At 36.0% G+C, this 22,785-nt stretch overlaps 2 protein-coding genes, 1 long non-coding RNA gene and 1 pseudogene across 4 annotated transcripts; 2 read left to right on the top strand and 2 right to left on the bottom strand.

Moving 5' to 3' along the window:
- Positions 1-64: 64 nt before the first annotated feature.
- LOC146916931 (uncharacterized) lies at positions 65-1,285 on the top strand. Its single transcript, XR_015014086.1, has 3 exons — positions 65-230; positions 714-787; positions 871-1,285. It is a non-coding gene; the product is annotated as an uncharacterized LOC146916931 (long non-coding RNA).
- Positions 1,286-2,132: 847 nt separating this feature from the next.
- On the bottom strand, positions 2,133-2,875 carry LOC146916930 (uncharacterized). The gene is made up of 2 exons (XM_085717154.1): positions 2,398-2,875; positions 2,133-2,263 (listed from the first exon to the last, which is right to left on the bottom strand). The coding sequence occupies exons 1-2, from the start codon at positions 2,675-2,677 to the stop codon at positions 2,133-2,135; spliced, it is 411 nt and encodes a 136-aa protein (XP_085573280.1). The 5' UTR covers positions 2,678-2,875.
- A 352-nt stretch (positions 2,876-3,227) lies between these two features.
- LOC146916929 (protein FAR1-RELATED SEQUENCE 5-like) lies at positions 3,228-4,504 on the bottom strand (annotated as a pseudogene).
- Positions 4,505-14,559: 10,055 nt separating this feature from the next.
- LOC146916928 (Class I peptide chain release factor) lies at positions 14,560-22,545 on the top strand. 2 transcript variants are annotated; one of them, XM_085718793.1, is made up of 6 exons: positions 14,560-14,947; positions 15,599-15,674; positions 16,335-16,465; positions 16,552-16,622; positions 16,940-17,021; positions 22,127-22,545. In XM_085718793.1, exons 1-6 carry the CDS (start codon positions 14,624-14,626, stop codon positions 22,145-22,147), a joined length of 705 nt encoding a protein of 234 aa, XP_085574919.1. In that variant the 5' UTR covers positions 14,560-14,623; the 3' UTR covers positions 22,148-22,545. The 2 variants fall into 2 exon arrangements, with proteins under 2 accessions (XP_085574919.1, XP_085574918.1); XM_085718792.1 differs by lacking the exon at positions 22,127-22,545 and adding an exon at positions 19,628-19,856 and having other exon boundaries at positions 14,577-14,947.
- The last annotated feature ends 240 nt before the right edge of the window (positions 22,546-22,785 follow it).

The raw sequence follows: 22,785 nt of genomic DNA, 5'->3' as shown, positions 1-22,785 counted from the left end.
CGTGTCAAGGCTTATTAAAATAAAATAAAAAAAAGAAAATGCAAGTTTAAATGAATTAAAAAACAAAACGCATCGTTTTGCTTCTTTCTTCTTGCCACTTTCTTCACCATGCGATGGTGTTGATTCTTTCTTTATTTTCCTTTTTCCAGGTTCCATTCTCTCTTGCTCGTCTTTTCCGTATCTCATCTACGCGCGCTCCACATCTCTCTTTCTCTTGTTTTGCTCTCAAGGTATGAATTTTCATTCTTCTTCTTTCCTTTTTTTTTTCAATTAATTCTTGTTCATAATCTATGTCTCTTGTCTTTGATTCCCTTTCTGTGATTGATTGCTGGAATTATTCAAATTTTTTGGACTTTTTCGGAGTTAGGGTTTAAAACTTTTCAATTTGGGATTTTCAGATTGCGACTGATTGTTATGAAATCAATTCAAATTAAATTTGTCTTTGATTGATTGCTTGAATTATTCTAAATTTTTGCCATTGATTGTTATCGAATCAATTCAAATTAAATTTGTCTTTGATTGATTGCTGGAATTATTCAAATCCTTTTGTCTTTTTTCGGGTTAGGGTTCACAACCTTTTCAATTGGGGCTTTTAAGATTGGGACCTATTGTTATTGAAGCACTTCCAATTAAATTTTTTTGTGATTGATTGCTGGAATTATTCAAATTTGTTTGCTGCTTTTTAAGATTTTTTCTTCCTTCTTTCATGTTAGTTGTTGTGCTCTATCGGAATTTTAAGAACAAAGAACGGTTCCAGCAGCTGAGTCTCTCTCCCTAGCCAAAATGGGTAACCTAAATGATCCCCTCTTTTTTATTTTATCAACCGTGTGTATTTTTCTTACAATATGCATGCATGCCTTGTGTTTTCAGAAGCTGTTAAGAGGAACATTGTAGAAAGCAGCATGGAGGAAGATCCTTATATGGTCGGATTCATACTCGAACTCTTTATGGGTCTCTATCTCTCTAGAAAGCCCCGCCCCGAGCCTGTAACCACCACTGGTTTTCTTCGCCAGCCGCCGCATGACCTGTAACCACCGCCCTCCGCCGCACCGTTAGTCTCTAAAGAAGGGTCGCAGGAGGGTTGGATCAGTTTGAAGGATTTTGAACAAGAAAACAGCTGCTATTGGGAAGGAAAGTCTCTAAAGAAGGCTTAGATCTTGTTATGTGTATTCAATTAAGTCAGATTTTGATTACATGTATATTAGATTAAGTCTCTGTCATGTAATCTGTTATGTAATTTGGACCTCAATGTGTATATGAAATTAAGTTTTATCCATCAATGAAATCAGATTTCTTCAATTTATTTTTTGGTTAGTATTATGCTTTCTCATGATTTCTTCATAACAATGGTTACTCTTGATTGAAAACAATGGTATTGGTGCTATTTTGAATCAATTGTAGAATAATGGTACACTGATATAACAACTTCCTTACAATGTTTTGAAATTGAATGAAAGTCATTTAATCATGTAAATAAAAGAGTACAAAGATGCCGCATATAGGCGTAACATCACCCGACACAGACCACTAAAATCCCAACCGAAAAGGTAAGGAATACCACTAAAAAACAGCTGCACCAAGCCACTCCAAAATGGCGTAAGCTATGACTATGAAATCCGAAATAGGCTCCGAAATTCAGTCTCATAGCTAAGCCGCTATTGGCCCCAACACAGACCCTAACCTCAGGCAAGCAAGCAAGTGAAAAAACTGCCAAAAAACCCAAGCCTGAACTGCCTCCAAAAAATGCAGCAGCTGCTGCACTGATATGACAGCAGAAAAAACAGCTCTGTTAACAAAAACACTGTTGAAACATTGCAAAAACACGACCCTGCAGACACCACAAGAGCTCAGTGTGCATTGTTAGTGCAAAATTACTAACTAGTTTGCACTATTTTGCTACATCAGTCCACTTTTATAACTGCATTTTACAGTATATTCCAACCAAAATACAACCCTGTAGATGCAAACTAACTGTACATAATAATATTCAAAAAATAACCAGCCCCGTTTCTTTCGATTGAGATCGGTCAAAGTAATGCTCCAATATTTGTATCATCAAAAGGTGCCTACATTAATAACAAAAAATAATTAAATCATGATTGTGTGATGAAAAATAATTAGTATAAGAATAGTTATGAAAAAAAATATGAAATTACCATCAACGTAGTTGTGTAACTAACAAACATATCCTCACGTGCTAGCGGGGGCTCATAAGTTGGGGGCGCGGAACAAGATACTCCATCGACCATATTAGTTGTTAATTCTCTAACCTAAAATGATTATGCAACATTAAAATAAGTGAAAGTACATGTAAAACTAAAACAAGTAATCTACATATCAACTTATATACCTGTGAACTTCTTTGAGGTGGAACACGGCTAGATTGAGCGTGTTTACTTGGAGGAGCACTTCTTTTCTTGGGCTGACGCTCAAGGAAACTTTTATGTCGCTTAGTTCCCTTTGAGCCGGGTTGTTTCTTGAATCCCTTTGGTTGCATGGCATCAGAACTCTCAAATGATGGATGATCATTGTCATTGTCTCTACCTTGTGTTGGACATTCTGTTACTTTCTTGAACATTTCATCTACACTTTTATCAACAAACATGAGACTTTCTTCACTATGCGATGCTGCTACAGTTGCCGCTCTAATGAACTTAGAGACAACTTGTCTGAACATTCGGTTTCTAGATAACTTAGGATCTTGTTCAACCTCTTTTCCCCTAAAATCTTGCACAATGCCACAACGGGCTTCTCTTGTCCACCTTCTTAAAATATACCTATCAGGAATCACCTTAACATCGTTCAGCTCAAATACTTTTAATGCATGCGAACAAAGTATGCCAAATGTATCATACTTCTTACAACTACAAGTAATGGAAGTTGAAACACGATCAAATGACACTCTAAAAGACCCTTCATGCTTCTCATTAGTGATGACATATTCACATAGAGAGTCAGTTTCATGTCTAATGGGTACAGACAAAGTCAAGAATAACTTAAACTCGTTTTGAAACAACTCAAATATAGTGTGTGTGTGTATCTCTCCCATTTGGAGTAGTAATGGTGAAGTTTCATACACTAACCTTGCAAGCTTATGTGAGGATTCATAATCACATTTCAGTTCTTTTTCTCTCTTCTCCCCAACAACTCTTTCGAAATGTTTCAAGAATTGCAGGATACCCAAATTCGGTTTTAGACAACATTTAAAGTGAGCATTCAAACTTTCACTAACTTGTGTACTTCGCATGCCAAGTGTTAATGCTTCCTTCATATAACATGCAGCCCATTTTTTTTTTATTTCATAAACTGACTTGATCCAAGATGAACCATGAAGATTATGTTCATTGACCAAGTGCAACCAAGCTTTCTCAAAATCTGCTTCAATGCCAATTTCATACATGCACTTGCTGAAATCTGTTAGCAAAGAAGCTCCTTTCTTCATCCTGTTTCCAAGATGTTTAATTCCATTCTGCAACAAGTGCCATGTGCATAAACCATGGTGAGTCTCAGGCATCACTTCTTCAATTGCCCTAGACATTGCTTGACTTTGGTCAGTGAAGATCGTCTTTGGGTTTTTGTTGTTGTGTGCTTGTAAGAATGTTTCAAACAACCATTTAAATGATGGAATTGTCTCATCATACATTAGAGCTGCACCAAAAATGATCGTACCTCTATAATGGTTGAAACCAGAAAAAAAAAGCAAGTGGTCTATTGGCATCGTTGGTACAATATGTGGTGTCCAATGAAACAACATCACCAAAATACCCATAATCCAAGATCATATTTGCATCACACCAGAACACATTTGTAATCTGTTCATCTATATCCATCTGATATGCATAAAAGAAGGACGGATTCTCCAACAACTGTCGTTGAAAATACTGTGAAAGATATCCAACGTCACCATACACCATACTTCTTTGTCTTTTTGTAGTGATGTAGTTTCTTACATCCACCTCTGTAAATCCAACATTAGCGATATGCCCTGCATGTGTGCTCATAAGTTGATACACTTCCTTCTGCCTTAATCCAGAGTCATCGGCCATATCAATCTCATATGCTTGTACTTCAGTTATCTTTCTATGTGATCGAAGCATGTGCGTTGTCTCTTGATTTAGTAGATCATGGTTATGTTTTTCTACAAACTCATTGATAACCAACTTTCCATCTATACTTGAAAGTGTAATTCTTGCTAAGCATTTCGTTCTAGTCTCGCCTCTCCGAATTTTTCCTTCATATGCACATTTATCCTCTTTCTTCCGTATTCCTTCCTTACAACAAACAAACCTACATGACGATACACTACCGTCTTTCTTCCTGTTTGTAAAGCGTACTCTAACTCCGAAGCCCTCACGTAAAGCATAAGCAAGGTAAAATTGTTCAGCCTCTTCTCTAGTGTCAAATTTCATTCCAAGTTTTGGCTTCCAATCATCATTTGAAGAAGCCATGTCAAATACCCAAATGAAGGTACCTGACAGGTAAATAAAAGAGGTAAGAACAAGGAGTGTCACTAAACAGGTTAACAATACATCCAAATGAAGGTACCTACTCAGACATCAGACCAAATTTAAACCACCACCACTGATATGACAGACAAACAGAAATAAAAAACACAACAGCTCCAAAAATGAAGCTCCAACCTGCATACTCGATAACACGCAACAAAAGCTACACAAACCTAATTCATCTAATGTTTAGCTATTAAACAGAGCATATGTATTGCTCCTAAAAAACAGAGCATATTTACCCCTTGCAATGGGTTTACTTCAATCCTAAAATAAAACCCTAAATTTCTTAAAATCTAATCCTACAGAATTGAAATTGGTTCAAAAGCTTTGTTTTCTTTCCCTAATCAAGTGTAGTTATTCCTATTTTAATTTTGATTTTGGTTTTTGTTTGTTCTCATGACCATAACTATTCAAAAGATGAAGGAAAAAAAAAGATAAGGAAGAAAGAAACGAACCTTACGATGCCAGACTATCAAGCGACGGCGCAGCAGAGGTTGTCATCGGAGGCGGAAATGGCAAGGAAAAAGAGCGGCAATCGTGTTTGTCACCGCTGCTGCTTTGAAATGGCAAAGAGAAAGAGCGGCAATCGTGTTTGTGTTTTCCCTTCTGCATATGCGTTTTGTTTTTTAATTCATTTAAACTTGCATTTTCTTTTTTTTATTTTATTTTAATAAGCCTTGACACGTGTCAAAATATGATAGGGACTATGGCACAATGTCACCAAATGACTATGGCACTGAAGTGCCTCTCGAATAAGAGGGGATACGGTTTGTGAGAAAGGGAAAAAAATAGTTTTTTTACTCACTATGGGTTTAGTGATAAATAAAAATAAAAATAATTTTTTTTTGAGCGAATAAAAATAAATTTTATTGATTACGTATATAAAATTAGGAAATTGCTTTATGTCGCGAGAGATTTCCTCCCGAAACATTCCCGAATTAAATACTCAACAATATATCACATAAAACACATACCCACTGCCACCTTGTTTTCCGGGCCAACTACACAACATATCTCAAACTACATCAATTCATCCATGTATTTAGGAAAGAAGCACGTTTCATTGGCTACAGATGTTTCGGGACAACTTCGGGAAGATATCTGTCGCGATGAATAGCATTGCTCATAAAATTAATAAAAAATTTTGTAAAAAAAATTAAAATAAATAGTTTTGTTATTTATTCATGTGGAGTGTTGGTTCGGTTCGGTGATTCTCGCTTGCGGGCATGGTATTGACAGCTTCCAGATTGTTGTTGAGCAGAAAATTATAAGAACCGGGTTTGCTTGTTGTTCGGATCCACCGTCACCGTAACCTGCGATTTTCAGACTCACCCGTCATCGTAATCTGCGATTTTCAGACTCACCCGTCACCGTACTGTTCTGTCAATCTATTCACTGGTTTGTTTCCTTCGTTGTCTCGCCGCCGTGCTGCGGTGTGAAAAGTCTTTGCTTCCACCATTGTATGTTGTGTTTGTCCCCCACCGCTTGCTTTTCCTTTGTTTTCCCACTTTTGATTTTGTTTGCTGTCATGTGGCACGTTTACCCCTTTATTGTTTTGATTGAAAATTAGCATAAGAAGAGGGTTTCTTTGATATTTTTTGATGCTTTGGTTTCCAAGGGTTAGTGTCTAATAATGAGTGTTATCAGTTGGAACTGTCGGGGTTTGGGCAGTCCGAGCACGGTTCCTAATTTAAAGTACCTAGTCCGGACCTATAAACCTGATGCAATAATCCTGTCTGAAACAATGACAACGTCTAATAAAATTGAAGAATTGAAATATATGTTGGCTTTTGATTACTGTTTTTCTGTTAACCGTATTGGAAGGGGAGGTGGTTTGGCATGTTTATGGAATAAGAACTTTAACTGTACTATCACGAATTTCTCCCAGAATCATATTGATATGGAAGTTAATGACTCTTTGAGGGGAAATTGGAGGTTATCTGGATTCTATGGTATGCCAGAAGGAGGGAGGAGAAGAGAGTCTTGGAATTTACTTCGGCAATTATCCAATCTTTCTCAACTTCCTTGGTGTATTATTGGTGATTTTAATGATATTCTATCAGCTGATGAAAAGAAAGGAAGGTCTGATCGTCAACCGTGGCTTATTCAAGGATTCCGACAAGCTGTTTTGGATGCTGGACTCGCTGATATTCATATGGATGGCTATGCTTTCACTTGGTTCAAAAGTCTTGGAACTGCTCGCGCTGTGGAGGAGAATTTGGATAGAGCTATGGCAAATGATAGTTGGTTTGATAAATTTCCTAATGCAAAGCTTGAGTGTCTTACTACCACGTCCTCTGATCACTACCCTCTTTTGTTAGATTGTGCTCCGCAACCTGTGCCTAGTTCCAGTCAATGTCATTTTCGTTTTGAGAATGCATGGCTTGTTGAACCCGAGTTTAGGCCTTTTGTTTCTCAAAGATGGCAAGATTATGGTGATCGTCCTCTTATGAATAAACTCAATCAATGTGTTGTGGATCTCTCTAAATGGAGTATGAATACCAACCAAAACATCAGACAAGAGATTCGCAAAACTCAACGCAAGCTTGAAGCTATTCGTTCACATGTGGATGCCTCTAATGTGAGGTATTTCAACATGCTAAGACAGAGGTTGGATAAACTGTTGATTAAAGATGATATGTTCTGGAAACAACGTGCTAAGACATTTTGGTATCGTGATGGGGACCTTAATACGAAGTTTTCCATGCGGCAGCTAGTACTAGAAGGAAGTTGAATCGAATTGAGCATCTTGAAGATGAGCATGGTTTCGAATGTCGGTCTGAAGATGGTCTGAAGCATATTGCCCGTGATTATTTCATGAATCTTTTTCGAAAATCACCAAGCTTGCGTGCAAGTGTCATCAACCTGGTTCCAACTTCAATCACCGGAGATGATAATGATTTGTTAACTGCGAATTTCACTTTAGAGGAGTTCAAACAGGCAGCTTTCTCCATGCAAGCAGATAAATGTCCAGGACCAGATGGCTTTAACCCAGGTTTTTATCAACACTTTTGGGACACTTGTGGTCATGAAGTTTATCAGGCAGGGTGTCATTGGTTAGCAAGTGGCGCTTTCCCACCTCATGTCAATTCTACTAATATTACTCTCATTCCAAAAGGCGATTCTCAGACTTCGATGAAGGATTGGCGGCCTATTGCTCTCTGTAATGTTGTGTACAAAATAGTAGCCAAGGTGCTTGCTAATAGGCTCAAACAGGTGCTAGATAAGTGTATCTCTATAAATCAGTCAGCTTTCGTCCCGGGTCGATCTATCTTAGACAATGCAATGGTGGCTATTGAAATTGTTCACTACATGAAGGCGAAGGAAAAAGGGAAGATTGGAGATGTTGCACTTAAGTTGGACATTAGTAAAGCATATGATAGATTAGATTGGGATTACCTACGAGAGATCATGATTCAAATGGGTTTCTCATCTCGATGGGTTAGTTGGATTATGCTTTGTGTTGAAACGATTGATTACTCGGTCTTGGTTAATGGAGCTTCAGTGGGTCCTATTGTGCCAGGACGCGGTCTCCGTCAGGGGGATCCCCTCTCACCTTATTTATTCATTATTTGTGCTGAAGGACTCTCTTCTCTTATCCGTGAAGCTGAACGTTGCAATAATATTAGAGGTACTTCGATTTGCAGAAATGCACCAATTATTTCTCACCTCCTCTTTGCAGACGATTGTTTTCTTTTCTTTAGAGCTTGTGAAAGTGAGGTTGTTTGTATGAAAAATATTTTGACTACTTATGAAGAAGCTTCGGGGCAAGCCGTTAATCTCCAGAAGTCAGAGTTATTTTGCAGTCGTAATACTCCAGATGATTTAAAGAATCTCATTGCTACTACTCTCGGTGTTCTCCAAGTGTTGGGTACAGGTAAATATCTTGGACTACCATCAATGATTGGTCGTAGCAAACATGCAACTTTTAAATTTATTAAGGATCGTATCTGGAACAAAATAAATTCTTGGAGTAGTAGATGTCTCTCGCAGGCTGGTAGGGAGGTTCTCATTAAGTCTGTTTTGCAATCTATTCCTTCCTATGTGATGAATATTTTCCTTCTTCCGGGATCCCTAATAAATGAGATAGAAAAAATGTTAAATTCTTTCTGGTGGGGACATAATTCAGCAAATTCTCGAGGATTGCACTGGCTATCTTGGGAACGTCTTTCAGTTCCAAAGGTGTTTGGAGGTATGGGAGTTAAGGGCATTAAGGCATTTAATATGGCTATGGTTGGTAAGCAGGCGTGGAAGTTGGTTTGTTCCCCAGAATCTCTAATCACTCGATTACTCAAAGTTAAATATTTTCCTCGAAGTGACTATTTTGGAGCTAGTTTAGGCCATAATCCTAGTTATGTTTGGCGTAGTATTTGGAGCGCTAAAGATGTGATTCGGCGTGGTTTTCAGTGGAGTATAGGCACTGGCGAACACATACCAGTTTGGGATCACCCTTGGATTAGTAATGTTGCACGAGTATTACCCTCAACTCCTCATCAATTGGAGTGGCCATCTATCATTGTTTCTGATTTGTTGATTACACCCCAGAAACAGTGGAATATGGAGCTCATTAATGCTTTTTTTGACAATGTTACTGCTAGAAATATTTTTAACACTCCTTTGCTTTCTTCGGTAATTCATGATGTGCCTGTTTGGAAGTTCGAGAGGGATGGTACTTACTCAGTTAAAAGTGCTTATAAGGATATTTTGAATCATGATGTGGCAGTTGTTCAACACCGTGTGCCGGGTAACTGGAATTGTATCTGGAGTTTAAAATTGCCTCCGAAAGTTAAGAATTTCCTTTGGCGAGCTTGTCGTAATTGCTTGCCCACAAGAATCCGTTTGCAATCTAAGGGAGTTCAGTGTACTGATAGGTGTGCAGTGTGTGATGATTCTGGCGAGGATAGTACTCATCTGTTTTTTCTGTGTACTAAAAGTGTGCTTTGTTGGCAACGTATTGGTTTATGGAGCCCGTTGATGGCTGTGTTTGATATTAATGCCAGTTTTTCAACCAATGTGTTTGCTATCCTTCTTCACCTAGATCTGCAGCAGAAGCACTTTTTTAGTGTGACCCTTTGGAGTATTTGGAAGCATCGAAATAATAAAGTATGTGTTTTATCTTGGTTTTCGGGTGTCAAACATTGATTACGTTTGAACCTTTTTAACCGTTGATATCTCATTTTTTCTTGGGAAGGGAAAAAATAAGCAAAACCCTTGAGAATCGAGGTCCGGGAGTTGTTTTCGCTACGGGAAGGTGTTAGGCACCCATAACGACTATAGTATCCTATAGGAACCGTCTTTACTTTCTACGCGCGCGCTTTATTTTTAAATGCTATTTGAAAAGTGATATTTACACCTAAGAGTTTACTAAGTGAAGAATTGGAGGGAGAAGAAAGCGTTTGAATTTTTATTTTATTTGAATTGAAGGAATTTTGATTCCTTGCCTACGTACCCGTTTAAGGGATCAAATCCACCGTAGTTCTCTTCCAAAAAATGTTTTTGTTTTTGTTGGTTGATTTTAAGTTTGAAAATGGAATTTTGAAGGATGAGAGAGAGAGAGGCCTTAAAGGCATGAGATTTAAGAAAAAAGTGAGGTTTGATTAGTTATTTTGCAAAAAAGGTCAAGTATGATTAATTTTTATTGAAATTTGATTAAGAAAATAAAGAGAAAATGCAATGGGATTTTGATCCCAAGGTTTGTTTAGAAAATCACTTGAGTGATGTTGTTCATATTTATTTGGAAAATGATTTTTCTAAGTGTAAATCCTAGGCATTCATCTAAAGCATTCAATCCTAAACATACATCTAAACATGCATATCCTAGCCATACATCTAAAATATATCTATGTGATGTGTGTGCATGTGTCGGTGTTTGTGTCGGTGTACATCATTAGAGTCCATTGTCCTTTACATCATGCCCTAGTTTACATTCTATGGTCTTGCAAGAAATTAAAATTGCATAAAAGTATAGTACAAAAAAAATCCTAAGTATTACATTCTAATTTTTGCATGAATTTTAAAGTGTGAGAAAGATAGAGCCCAAGAATATAAGATGGAGAATGAGATGCCTTATGGAATGCATGAAACATGAAATGAAGGAGTTAGTAGCACATGATAATATCAAGAAAATAAAGCAAGTAAAAGTTATTATAACAAAAGCAAAGAAATTACCACAAAACATAGCAAAAATGATGCAAAGTATAGCCAAAATTACACCACAAAATACAAAGCTCACATGACTTATAATCCTCACATTTTAACACATTTTTCAAAGGTTTAGAATCAGGTTTTGGAATGAGAATTAAAGCAACATGATAAACTTGACATTTTTAGAGTAAACTTAGGCATATTTGCATTACTTATTCACAAATATAACTTGCAAACCAAGTAATTAACCAAGATTCCCACACATGCATCAAAATTATATACAAACAGTAGCAATAAACTCACAAGATTCAAGTAACATGTATCACAAACAATTATCAAGAACTTGAGATAGAACTAAACAATTTTTCATGAATTTTCACATAAAAAAACAAGAAATGAAGCAAGAACATACACTAGTATTTTTCATCAAGATTTTCAGTAAACAAAATGCATAAAATCATCACAAAAATTACAAGAAACACATACAAATTTTTATAGAATTTTCTAAGTAAATTTGGACATGATCAGAGGTGTAAAAAGCTAAAACAAGGTGTAAAATAGCAAGAACAATAAGAGGAAACGCAGGATCTGCAAGAAATAGGCCCAAGCCCATACATAAGAAGAAAACGGATCACCAGGAGGCACAGGGATCGTCGGATCGATCCAAATGGATCAGATCCGAGATCCAACGGTCAAAACATGCGAAGGAACACGTAGGCATAACCACATGGAATCAGAGGCAGGTATAAAAACCAAACAAAAGCCAGGCAAACACATAACCAACAAATACTTCTCTCTCTAACATGATCCTAGAGAGAGAGGCTCTGAAAATAAGTAACCGGAGAAGACGATCAGAAGGACGTCCGACGCGGCGGCCGGCCGGTTTCCGGCGGCGGCGCCACCGCGTCGGAGAGCTCAACCTATATTTTTTAAAACCTTTTTTTATGGAAATCAAACTTCTTCGTCTTCTCTATTCGAATCCAGCATCACTTTTCAAAAATAAACATCCAGCAAGCCTAGATCTAAGCTTAAAGTTCCGATCCAAAAATTCCAAAAGAAAGCAAAGATCAAGAAAACGATGTTACCTCTTGTTGAATTCGGAGCAGGAGAAGAAAAACGAAGAGGGAAACCTCACGAGTTCCTTCGGATCCAACAAATGAAATCGGAGAAGTCTTTTTTCCACTTCTTCGGTGTGCGAAATTGCGATCTGGATTTGCTTCTTCTTCTCCTGTTTCGGCTTGAATCCACTCTTCTTGCTTTGATCCCGTCTCAGTTCGACGTTTTGCGGTTCAAAAAGAAGCTTTGCGTGTTGTTGGAGGTTGAGATGAGGAACGGATTCGTTCTTCTTATCTGTGTTCTTGATCGATTCTGTTTCGGTTGAGCAATCGATTGAATTTACAGAATTGAGACGAGAATTGTGGTTGTTTGCGATGAGTTTGTGGTGGTTTTGAGTTGTTATGGATTCTGTTACGGTGGTTTTAGGTGGTTAGGGTTCAGAAAGGGGATGAATGTTCTTGAGCATTCATCTCAGTTTCTGGAATTTTGTGGAGTTTGATCTTTGATGATCAGAGAGAGAAATTGGAAATGTGTTTTTGGTGAGTTGGCAAAGAATGATTCCTCTCTTGACTTTGACCAATGACTGGGCTATTTATAGCTGACATGTATGGACCTGGACCAGTAAGATAATGACATGTGGACTTGGACTCATAACAAACTTTCTGGACAGATTTGCAAAAAACTGAAATAAAAGGACTAAAATGCAAAATGACAAAAAAGGACTAAAATGTAATTAAAATAAAATTGGTAAAAAATGTAATCTGAAAATAACGTAAAGTGAAACGATTAAAAATGACAAAACGGACTAAAACGAAGGTACTTTAAAGTAACCTCTCTCTGTCGAAATTTCGTGTGAAATGACCAAAACGCCCCTAGGGACTAAAACGACTCAAAATGACTCAGATGCAATTCTAAAGTGGTTTTTTAACAGAGAATCAAGGCAAGAGTTTATGCAAACAAATCAAAAGACTCAGAGACAATTTTAAGAGATTAACCAGAGCTTTAACACTGGAAAAGACTAAAATGCCCCTAGGGGCTAGACTGACTCAAAATGACTTCAAATGCAATTTTTGAAATGGATTTTGACATGGAATTGAAATAAAGACTTATTCAAGCTAATTGAAAAGACTCAAACAATTTTTTTTAGGACTAAAATGAGCTTGGATACAGGAAATGACTAAAATACCCTTTTTCATGAATTTTGCAAATAACATTGAAATAAAATGCAGAGAAAGATGCAATGGATTAGAGACAAATTCAAATGACTTGAAATGTAAGAAAAGTATCTTGGATGACTTGAAATGCAAGAAAACATGGACAAGTACACAGTTAAAAAAGATTTGTAGAGCTAAGTTGAGAGATAAAGCAGAGTGAAATGTCAGTGTAAACAATAACAAATTGGCAATTCTTCAAAAGTAATAGACATATATCAAAGATGAAAGAGAATTTTGAACAAGTATTTTTAGGTCCAAAATTAGGGTATAACAGTATGGAATAACATTACTGAAACAGCTCAAGCTATTTGTGCCCGTGCAGATTCTCTTCTTTCTAGTTGGAGGAATGCTCAGCATATTAGACATTCTATCCTTCATAATCCTGACACCCCGAATGATTCAAAGTGGATCAAACCAAGTCCTGGAAGGTTTACTTGTAATGTTGATGCATCCTTCTCTCAAGCTCGGAATCGGGTTGGTATTGGTGTTTGCATTCGAGATGATGAAGGTCGTTTTGTTTTAGCCAAGACTGAATGGATGACTCCGCTCCTTGATGTGGATTTGGGTGAAGCTTTGGGTTTATTATCAGCAATGTACTGGGTTCGCGATCTGCATCTAGGTATTGTGGACTTTGAGCTTGACTCTAAAACTGTGGTAGACAGTATTTATGGTAGTAAAAGTAGCGTCACTAATTTTAGCGCAGTAATTAATGATTGTAGACGTCTGTTAGCTTCTGATTTAGTAACCTCTGATGTTAGGTTCATTCGGAGACAAGCCAACGAAGTCGCTCATAGCTTTGCTAGAGTGGCTTTGTGTCATGCTAGTTTCCATATTCATATTAGGATTCCATCTTGTATCTCTACTATTATTATGAATGAAATGCAATAAGTTTCTTCTTGTCAAAAAAAAAAACATGTAATCATCCGGTCACATTTATAAACAAAAAACAGTTTTTTTAGGTACATTGAATAATTAATGTATATGACCTATAAATGTGACCGGATATATTAATTATTCAATGTATCTTTTTTTTGAGAGAATTATTTAATGTATCTAAAAAGTTGTTTTTTGCTTATAAATGTGATCGGAGGAAGTATATAAGTGTATTCGTTATCATTTCCTTAAAATAAAATAGTTTTAAAAAAGAGTTCAATATTTTAAGTTAGTTTAATTGTTTTAAAAATATTTAATAATTTTAAATGTTTTGATTGGTTGTGTGAAAAATTGTTTTGGATTTCTTATGCGAGTCATTAATGCACCAAAATTAATTCTTTTTTTTGTTAAATAACTTGGTGATTAGAATTCATCTTTCTAAAAGTGAATAAGTAAGGTGGTTGGGGGTTCGAACCTGATCCCTGCTAAGTTCATAGAACCAAAATTAAATTTTTTAATTTCTTAATTTTTGAATTATTTTATAACCTATTTAGAGTTTATCTAATGGTTGATATTTAAGATCATGAAATATTTTCCTTTGAATTAGTCGGTTATTAGATTAGATAGATAATTCTTAATTTTTTTTTCCTTAATTTTTAGCTTTTGTCTTTGCAAACTTTTTTTATTCATCTTTGCCACATGATATAATAACCACGTCAAACGTCACGTGGCACGAGCCATGAGTAATAAACACCATAATCATCGTACAAATAATCGACGCAAAACATGCTCTAATGTATTGTGAACCTTCACAAAACAGTCACAACAATGGCACACAAAATCCTCTTCAGACCAACCTTCATCCTCACTCTCAAACAACAATTTACAACAACAACACAAACCCACCACCACTTTCTCCATCATCCATTTTTCCACATCAAAATTCGCCCAATCTCCCTTCACTCCACAACACCAACCACCACCACCGCCGCCGCCACCAACCACGGCGGTTACCTAGACCTAACCGACGATGACCTAATGAGACAGTGCGAAATGGGTACATTCAAAACCTCTGGTCCAGGTGGTCAGCATCGTAACAAACGCGAATCTGCTGTTCGTCTTAAACATTTACCTACTGGTATCATCGCTCAGGTTTTTCTGTTTATTACTTTTTTTCTTCTTCTAATTTTCTAATTTTTTTTATTACTGCCAGGTCAATTTTAGTCCCCATAAAAATTAAACACAAATAGTCCCTGACATTTTAGTCCAGGCACACGGACACTGACACGCTGAGACTGATAATTATTTGAGAAAATCACATGATTCAATGTAATTATATGTGTCAATGTCTTGTCGGTGTCCGACACTGACGTGTGTCGGACACAGGACATATCTAATCCGAGGAGTGTCCATGCTTCATATGCCTGGACAAATTGGTCCCGGCTTACAACGTATGGACAGTGGAAACGACACGGATACGACACGGATACTGACATGTTGACATTGATGATAATTTGAAAATAAGTAAATAACTTAATTCAGTGTAATCATATGTGTCCTGTTGTGTAGGTGTCAGACACTACCGGTACATAACTAATCCAAGAGGTGTCCGTGCTTCAGTCAGTGTCCCGACTTACATGGGACCAATTTGTCACTGACATGAAAATGTTGAGACTATTTTGGGTTTTGTTTTTGTAAGGGACCAAATTGACCCGTAAGAAAATTGTGAAGGATCAAACACTTTTTATTGTAATATCATGGGTTTGTTAATTTTTTTTAATATTTTTTTTATGATTTTTCTAGGCTGGCGAGGATCGGTCTCAGCATATGAACCGTGCTTCAGCAATTAAACGCCTACGCTCTCTTATAGCTCTTAAAGGTATTTCCTTCTTCACTATCTGTTTCGATAAACAACTTATTTTGCAAGTTATAGCTTAAGTGCTTGTCATGATAAGCAGGCTTATGTATAAGATATAATAAGGTTGAATTGTTTTCACATAGGCTAAAAGTTGTTTTCATAAGCTATCTTGGAGTGCTTATGAAAATAAGTTGAAAACAACTTATAAAGAACATGTAATAAGTTCTCCCAATGCAGGTAGATACACTCAAATAAGCCAATCCAAACAAACCATTTGTTTCCCTTTGGTGTTTCCTTAGAAGTGTCACATTGCAATTTACAAATTTGGTTTTGTTGCAATCTTTTAAAAATTGGACCCAAAGATTGAATTCTTGAGAAATTTAGGTTATGGTTCAAAAGGTTGAAATAGATCACTAATACATAGATAAATAAAAAATATAACGTCGGTTCAATCTTTGGGTCATACTCTATATGTGTTCAGTCATACTCGACGAAGTACTAAAACAGACGCCGGACACAACTCTGACACATGTCTGACACACGACACACCTGCAGCGTCGGTGCTACATTGGTGAATACTTATAGAGATAAATAGTCCCTTTACTTATAGTAATTACTTATTGTAAGCAAAGCTTTGTCTGATATAGCGTTTTTTTTTTCTCTCTTTCTTTCTTGATTTAGTCAGGAAAACAATAGACCTTGATGCTTATTCACCGCCTCGAGAGCTTCTTCAGATCCTTCCTCCGAAGTCATCAATTAGAGGGTCAGATATTGGTTCACAAATTGGACCCAATAACCCAAAATTTGCAATGGTATGCTCAATGGTAAAATAATCTATTATTGAAAAATTCTAAACTTAATTGCAACTTAACCAAATATACTTATGATTTTTCAACAGGGAATGCAAGCTCTTTTGGATCTTATTTTTGCAGTTGATGGATCTGTCTCAGATGCTGCAAAATATCTCGGGTATTTGATATATTATTTAAGTATTGTGAATAATATTTAATTGTTTATTTATTTGGGTATGGTTGATCACGTGATGCCCCATTTGTTACTATGACATTTAAGCATTGTAATTTATGATTAGGGCCATGAAAATGTTCAGTGTAATGGTAATGGTCTCAAGTGTGTACCATGGGGCCTGAAAATTCATTCCTTGGCTAAGGAGTTTCTTCTATTATTTTACTTGAATTTCTTTGTTTTCATTCATACAATATTCTTTTGTTTTCTATTCAAATCGAACAATTCGATAACTAGTTTGGTGTTTGCTAATTATGTTGCAGGTTATCTACTGGAGCACTGTCTCGGTTAATCTTATCTGATGATTCGCTTAGAAAGGAAGTAAATGATCTGCGAGCATCAAAGGTAAAACCTTCTGATGTTTTACTGAACTAATCCATAAATCATCACTGCTTAATCAACTGATAAATAACATAAAATTAATTAATGACAGTACCTGTGTTTTAACTTCTTTTGTGCTATGTAATATAATATTAAACTAATGTATACATACTAGAATGATTTTCTAATAACGTGATCAGAAGAAATATTTAAATATTATAAAATCAGCAAAACAGAGGAATATATTGATAAAGTCTCTGGGCACAAATTCGATAAATAAGTAAGTACTTTTGGATTACCGTTCACTCTACAAACATCAACAATGGGTGAATGCAGTGTTCTAAAAACTGAATCGAAGCGGACGACTCAACTGGTTAAATTGTGAACCTGCCTTCGCTACAGTTCGGTTATTTGGCTGTTTGTCTCAGTTTGAACTGTTGAACTATGACCCTAGATGTCTTGTCGGTTCCATGACTAATTTGGTTTTTATAATATTGGTGGGATGTGCAATAAGTGATAACTGATAACAACCAATAATGTTGTTTGATTTCTTTGATTTATACTTGGTGACGAACCATGATCATGTGTGTTTACAATTCTAGAAATCAAAATTGAGTTAACTTGGTTATAAAATATTGTATTAACTTTGGTAGACTTTCATAGATTCGTAATTTCTTTTAGACTTGCATATAATCATAAGCTTGAGGACTATTGGCCTAGTCTACATTATAATGGTTGTTTTCCTCCGCACATACTTAAAATTACAGTGGTTCAGTGTTTTCCTAAACTAACCGAAATGCAAGAGCTGAATGATAAGGCTCCATAATGCAGAAAAATTAACCTCAGATTTGTAGCACTTGACTCCACAGATGCATCATAGATTCCTAACGTGAAACCATCTGAAAAGGAGTTGAAAGATATTATACCAAATTTAAACCCGTTAGCTCTTATCATAAACAAAGTCGTGAACTAAAAAACATGTACAAGCTTATCATTGCAGTCAATTGTAGTCAACTTCTATGAATATAAATATACTATCGCTGTGGTCACATTAACATTCAAACAAAAATATAGTCAATTATAATTAACTGTATTTTTTTATGCTATCAATTGTAGTCAACTCCTATGATATACTATCGCTGTGGTCACATTAGACACAAACATTCAAACAAAAATATAGTCAATTATAATTAACTGTATTTATTATGCTATCAATTGTAGTCAACTCCTATGAATATAAATATACTATCGCTGTGGTCACATTAGACACACAAACATTCAAACAAAATTATATTCTTCACATGGTATCAGAGGCTAGAATCTAGGTATTTGTGCACCGAAACCAAACACCAAGACCAAAATAATTACCTTGTTTGATGATGTGAGTAAAGTATTTATGTTTGAATGTTTGCTGTTTCTAAGTTGTCTAGTGGTTAGAAATTCACCTTTGAAGAACCTAGTGATAGGACACGATAACCTAAAAAACCTAACTGCTACGGTGGAAGCCGTGACACATCCAAAAGATTACACTGAGAACCACAACAAACACAGCCACTGCAACTATAACCTTGAAGTTCGTAGTCCGATCTTCATGCCACAACTTACAGTGTAGTTTGTCATTAATTTTTTCTTCTACTGAAAGACTGAAAGCCTTTCTAATGACATTTTTACCAGGAAAAATGAATCAATGGAGTGAATATGACCATTTATAAATAAAGAATAATAGAATGACCAGTAAAGAAATGTTTACTGTATTTATGTTTGAATGTCTGTGTTTCTAAGTAGCCTAGTGACTAAAAATTCACCTTTAAGGAGCCTAGTGACAGGAGACGATAACATAAAAAATCTAACAACTATAGTGGAAGCTAGATCCCAAAGATTACAATGAGAACTACAACAAACACAACCACTACAACTATAACCTTGAACTTCATAGTCCTATCTTCATGGCACAACTTATAGTGTAGTTTGTCATTCGTTTTTTCTTCTACTGAAATCCCTTCTAATGACGGATTTCTTACCTGGCAAAATGAATCAATGGAGTAAATATGACCCTTTATAAATAAAGAATAATAGAATGACCAGTAAAGAAGTGTTTTACCATTCGATTTTCTTCATCGAGAACCTGTTTCTTACCTGGCAAAATGAATCAATGGAGTAAATATGACCCTTTATAAATAAAGAATAATAGAATGACCAGTAAAGAAGTGTTTTACCATTCGATTTTCTTCATCGAGAACCTGTCTTACTTGTAAAGAATCAGCTCTTTCAATCTCGAATGTGGCCATTCTAATTTTGTACAAGTAGTGAAGCTGTTTGCGGTGAAGTGGATCTGTAGTAGTAGTAGTTGTGCAATACTGCTCGTACCATTGCTTTAAATAACTTTCTCTATAAAAATAAATGAATGGCTAGCTATCGTGTAACTTTCTCTATAAGTTACACGATAGATAACCATTTACTTATTTTTTATAGAGAAAGTTATTTAAAGCAATGTTCAAGGTTATAGTTGTAGTGGCTGTGTTTGTTGTGGTTCTCAGTGTAATCTTTGGGATCTGCCACGGCTTCCACTGTAGTTGTTAGGTTTTTTATGTTATCGTGTCTTTTCAGTTTTTGACCCCCCACTTATTCAGGTAATATCTCAACCGATGTGCGACTCTTTAACACATCCACTGATGGGTTAATGCTTAGATATAAATGATGGGTGGTTTGATCTCAGGAACTTGATAGCATGTGGCCAAATGGATCTTGGAGGATGCTCTGATACCATCTTAGAATGTATTTCTGTGGGAATAGTTGTGTGTATAATGTGACTACACTGATAGTATATTTATTTTCATATCAATTAACTACATTTGATAACGTAATGAATATTGTTAATTATAATATTAATACTAATATCTAATAAAGACTAATCAATACTGGTTGACTAAATTATTATTAACAAAAGCAACTTATAGTTTATATAAAAACAATTTGAATTTGTCCTGCGGCTTAGCTCAGTTGGTAAGGTATATTGCATATTATATGCATGGATTGTGATTCGAACTCTAGACACCGCTAATTCTCTTTAAAGGTGGATTTCTAGCCACTAAGCTACTCAGACACACAAACATTCAAACAAATACATTCTTCACATGGTTAAAAAAGGGCAACCCAGTGCACTCCCGCATACGCAGGGTCCGGGAAGGGGTCCCACCATTTGGTGTATTGTACGCATCCTTTACCCTGTTTATAAACAAGAGGCTGTTTCCAAGACTTCATATGGTTAAACAAGATAAATTATTTTGGTCTCAGTGTTTGGTTTCGGTGCACGAATACCCAAATTCTATTAGTGGTGACCTTTCTTCCCACCGACGATCAATCCAGTCGTGACTCTTTCCACATATGGTTCATATTAGTGGCGAGTTTTCTTCCCACTTACGACGATCAGTCCTAGGATGACTCTTTTCCCCACATAAGTATCATATTCTTTAAACAAAGGAAAATTAACAAAATAAAGAGATAAATCATAATTGTTCTAATCAAAAGAAATGTTGTAACCCTTGAATATCAGCCTTTTAATGAGCACTTGAAGTAGCTTTGGATTCTCCTCCAACTCCATGTCGCTCTAGTAGTGGTTTGGTTAGTTTTGGATTCATTTTAGCATAAATTCGAGTTCCTCCTCGTAACCAAAACTTGGCATTTGTTTTTCACTTCTGGTTTTCCGGGTTAATTCCATGAATAATTTGCTAGCTTTGGCATTGTTTGCCAAGAGTCATTTTCAGCTGAAGATTTTCTTTGCACTGTTCTTTTATTCGACTGAATACAATCAGCTTTGAACTCCTTTTCATTTCCTATACCTGCCTTTCTGTTATGTTTTCTTGTTTTCAGAACTTTCGCATAATTTAATTGAAATCACCAAAATCTAAAGAATTACCCATTATTGGATGATTCCATGGATTATGCGAAATTTTTGAAAACAAGAAAACGTAAAAGAAAGACAAGTATAAAAAATGAAATGGAGTTCAAAGCTGCTTGTATTCGGTCGAATAAAAGAACATAGGAAATAAACTCTTCACCTGGAAATTGAAAATGACTGTTCTCCGACAATGCCAAAGTTTCCAGATTATTTGATGGAATTAATCCGGGAAACCGGAAGTGAATAACAAATGCCAAGTTTTAGTTACAAGGAAGAACTCAAGCGTTATACTATAATGAATCAAAAGACTAACCAATCCAAACTTCACCAAACCAATACTAGAGCGACATGGAGATGGAGGAGATTCCTAAGCTACTTTAAGTGTTGCATAAAAGGTTGATATCCAAGGGTTACAACATTTCTCTTGTCTTCTTAGAGACCGTTTGATCAGTAGAATTATGATTTACCTCTTTATGTTAATTTTCCGTACTTGTTTAAAAAAATATAATCCATATGTGGAAAAGAGTCACCACTTGATTGATCGATGGGAAAAGATTCACCACCAGATTGATCGTCTTCGGTGGGATGAAAGGTCACCACTAATAGAATCTCGGTATTAGTACACCAAAACCGAACACCAAGACCATGTAAAAAACTAGTGTGCCGAGGCAGCGCTTGAGAGGACGATGCACACATGAGATCACTTTCGACAGTGATCTCTTTGGGGTAGGCCGGTTTTGAGGAGGCGGTTGTAGTGGTCTGGCTGGTTGATTGAAAGGTCACCGCAGTTGACAACGACAGGCGATTGTATGCGGCCAGAATTGAAAAAACTGAAAGGTGGTGTAACTACCTACCATATGCATATGGTGGGCACTATGCTATTTCCAAAAGCAGCTTACTAGCCTCCTCCTACAGTATGGATTCTCTACAAATAGATGAATCCAATTTTTAATTATCCCATGGAATTCATTATTTTTTATTTAATATGTAAAACTCTATGATCAAGATCATACCGTTATTCTATACTGTTGTAGTTCAGCTACATTTGAATTAGATACGATACAAGTTTTCCTGTTACAAAAATAAAGAAAACAAAAGAATCCTTCTATAATACTTGCTTTTGTGGAGTACTGATACATTTTGTTCTCACTTCTCTGCTTCATGAGAAAGATCTATATATTTTTTATCAAACAAACAGTAACTGAGAATCTGCTTTTCGGAATTCAAACAGGGTATGAAGCCTCTCAAGTAGAACCCTAAAAACCTGACCCAGTTGCTGAGGTTAAAAGTGAACAATATAGAAGCTGATGAGATTGAAGGGTGAGGATGTGAGGTGAATTTTCGGATTGTAGAGATAACTCAACTCATTCTCCAGAACGCAATCACTAGGGTTGGATAAAACTTGTGCTTTAAGGTTTGTGCTAAAGGAATGTCAAGATGGTAACCTAAAATAGAAGCCACAGTTCTCTGTATATTTTTTTAACAATACAGCTATGTGTATTTTTTTTATTTCTCTGGCTCTATACACTCCACATTGTTTATATTTCATTATTTCTATAGAACATAAAGTTGGCAAATTGTAATACAAGATGCAGATATTTGTAGACTATACAAATAAAGATTATATTTATCAAATTCTTGACAAGATAATTGCTTCCCTTCCTTTCATTTTTTGGTCTTGTTGGACTGACTGACTGGAGAGTTTATTAGACTAACATAATAAATTGACAAAGTGTTTGTGAGAGTCTACAAAACCAACTTATGACATGTCTATAAGTTTTTTTCGGCTTATTTCCAAAGGCTCTATAGGATGGCTTATGAAAACAACTTATAGCTTATATGAAAACAACTTATAGCATACATAAACACTTATACCATAAATGCATATGC

This window comes from Medicago sativa, chromosome 6 (genome assembly GCF_051527215.1).
Source record: "Medicago sativa cultivar Bolivia chromosome 6, Bolivia_mono, whole genome shotgun sequence".
NCBI lineage: Eukaryota > Viridiplantae > Streptophyta > Magnoliopsida > Fabales > Fabaceae > Medicago > Medicago sativa.
This window is presented reverse-complemented; position numbering and strand designations above follow the sequence as displayed.

Excerpts from the sequence above, each read along its gene's own strand:
- LOC146916930 (XM_085717154.1), bottom strand. The coding sequence starts at position 2,677 with ATGTTCAGACAAGTTGTCTCTAAGTTCATTAGAGCGGCAACTGTAGCA. Across the intron at positions 2,264-2,397 it reads GAAAAGAAGTGCTCCTCCAA|AATTAACAACTAATATGGTC; the intron begins GTAAACACGCTC and ends TTTAGGTTAGAG.
- LOC146916928 (XM_085718792.1), top strand. The coding sequence starts at position 14,624 with ATGGCACACAAAATCCTCTTCAGACCAACCTTCATCCTCACTCTCAAA. Across the intron at positions 14,948-15,598 it reads CTACTGGTATCATCGCTCAG|GCTGGCGAGGATCGGTCTCA; the intron begins GTTTTTCTGTTT and ends TGATTTTTCTAG. Across the intron at positions 17,022-19,627 it reads ATGATCTGCGAGCATCAAAG|GTAATATCTCAACCGATGTG; the intron begins GTAAAACCTTCT and ends CCACTTATTCAG.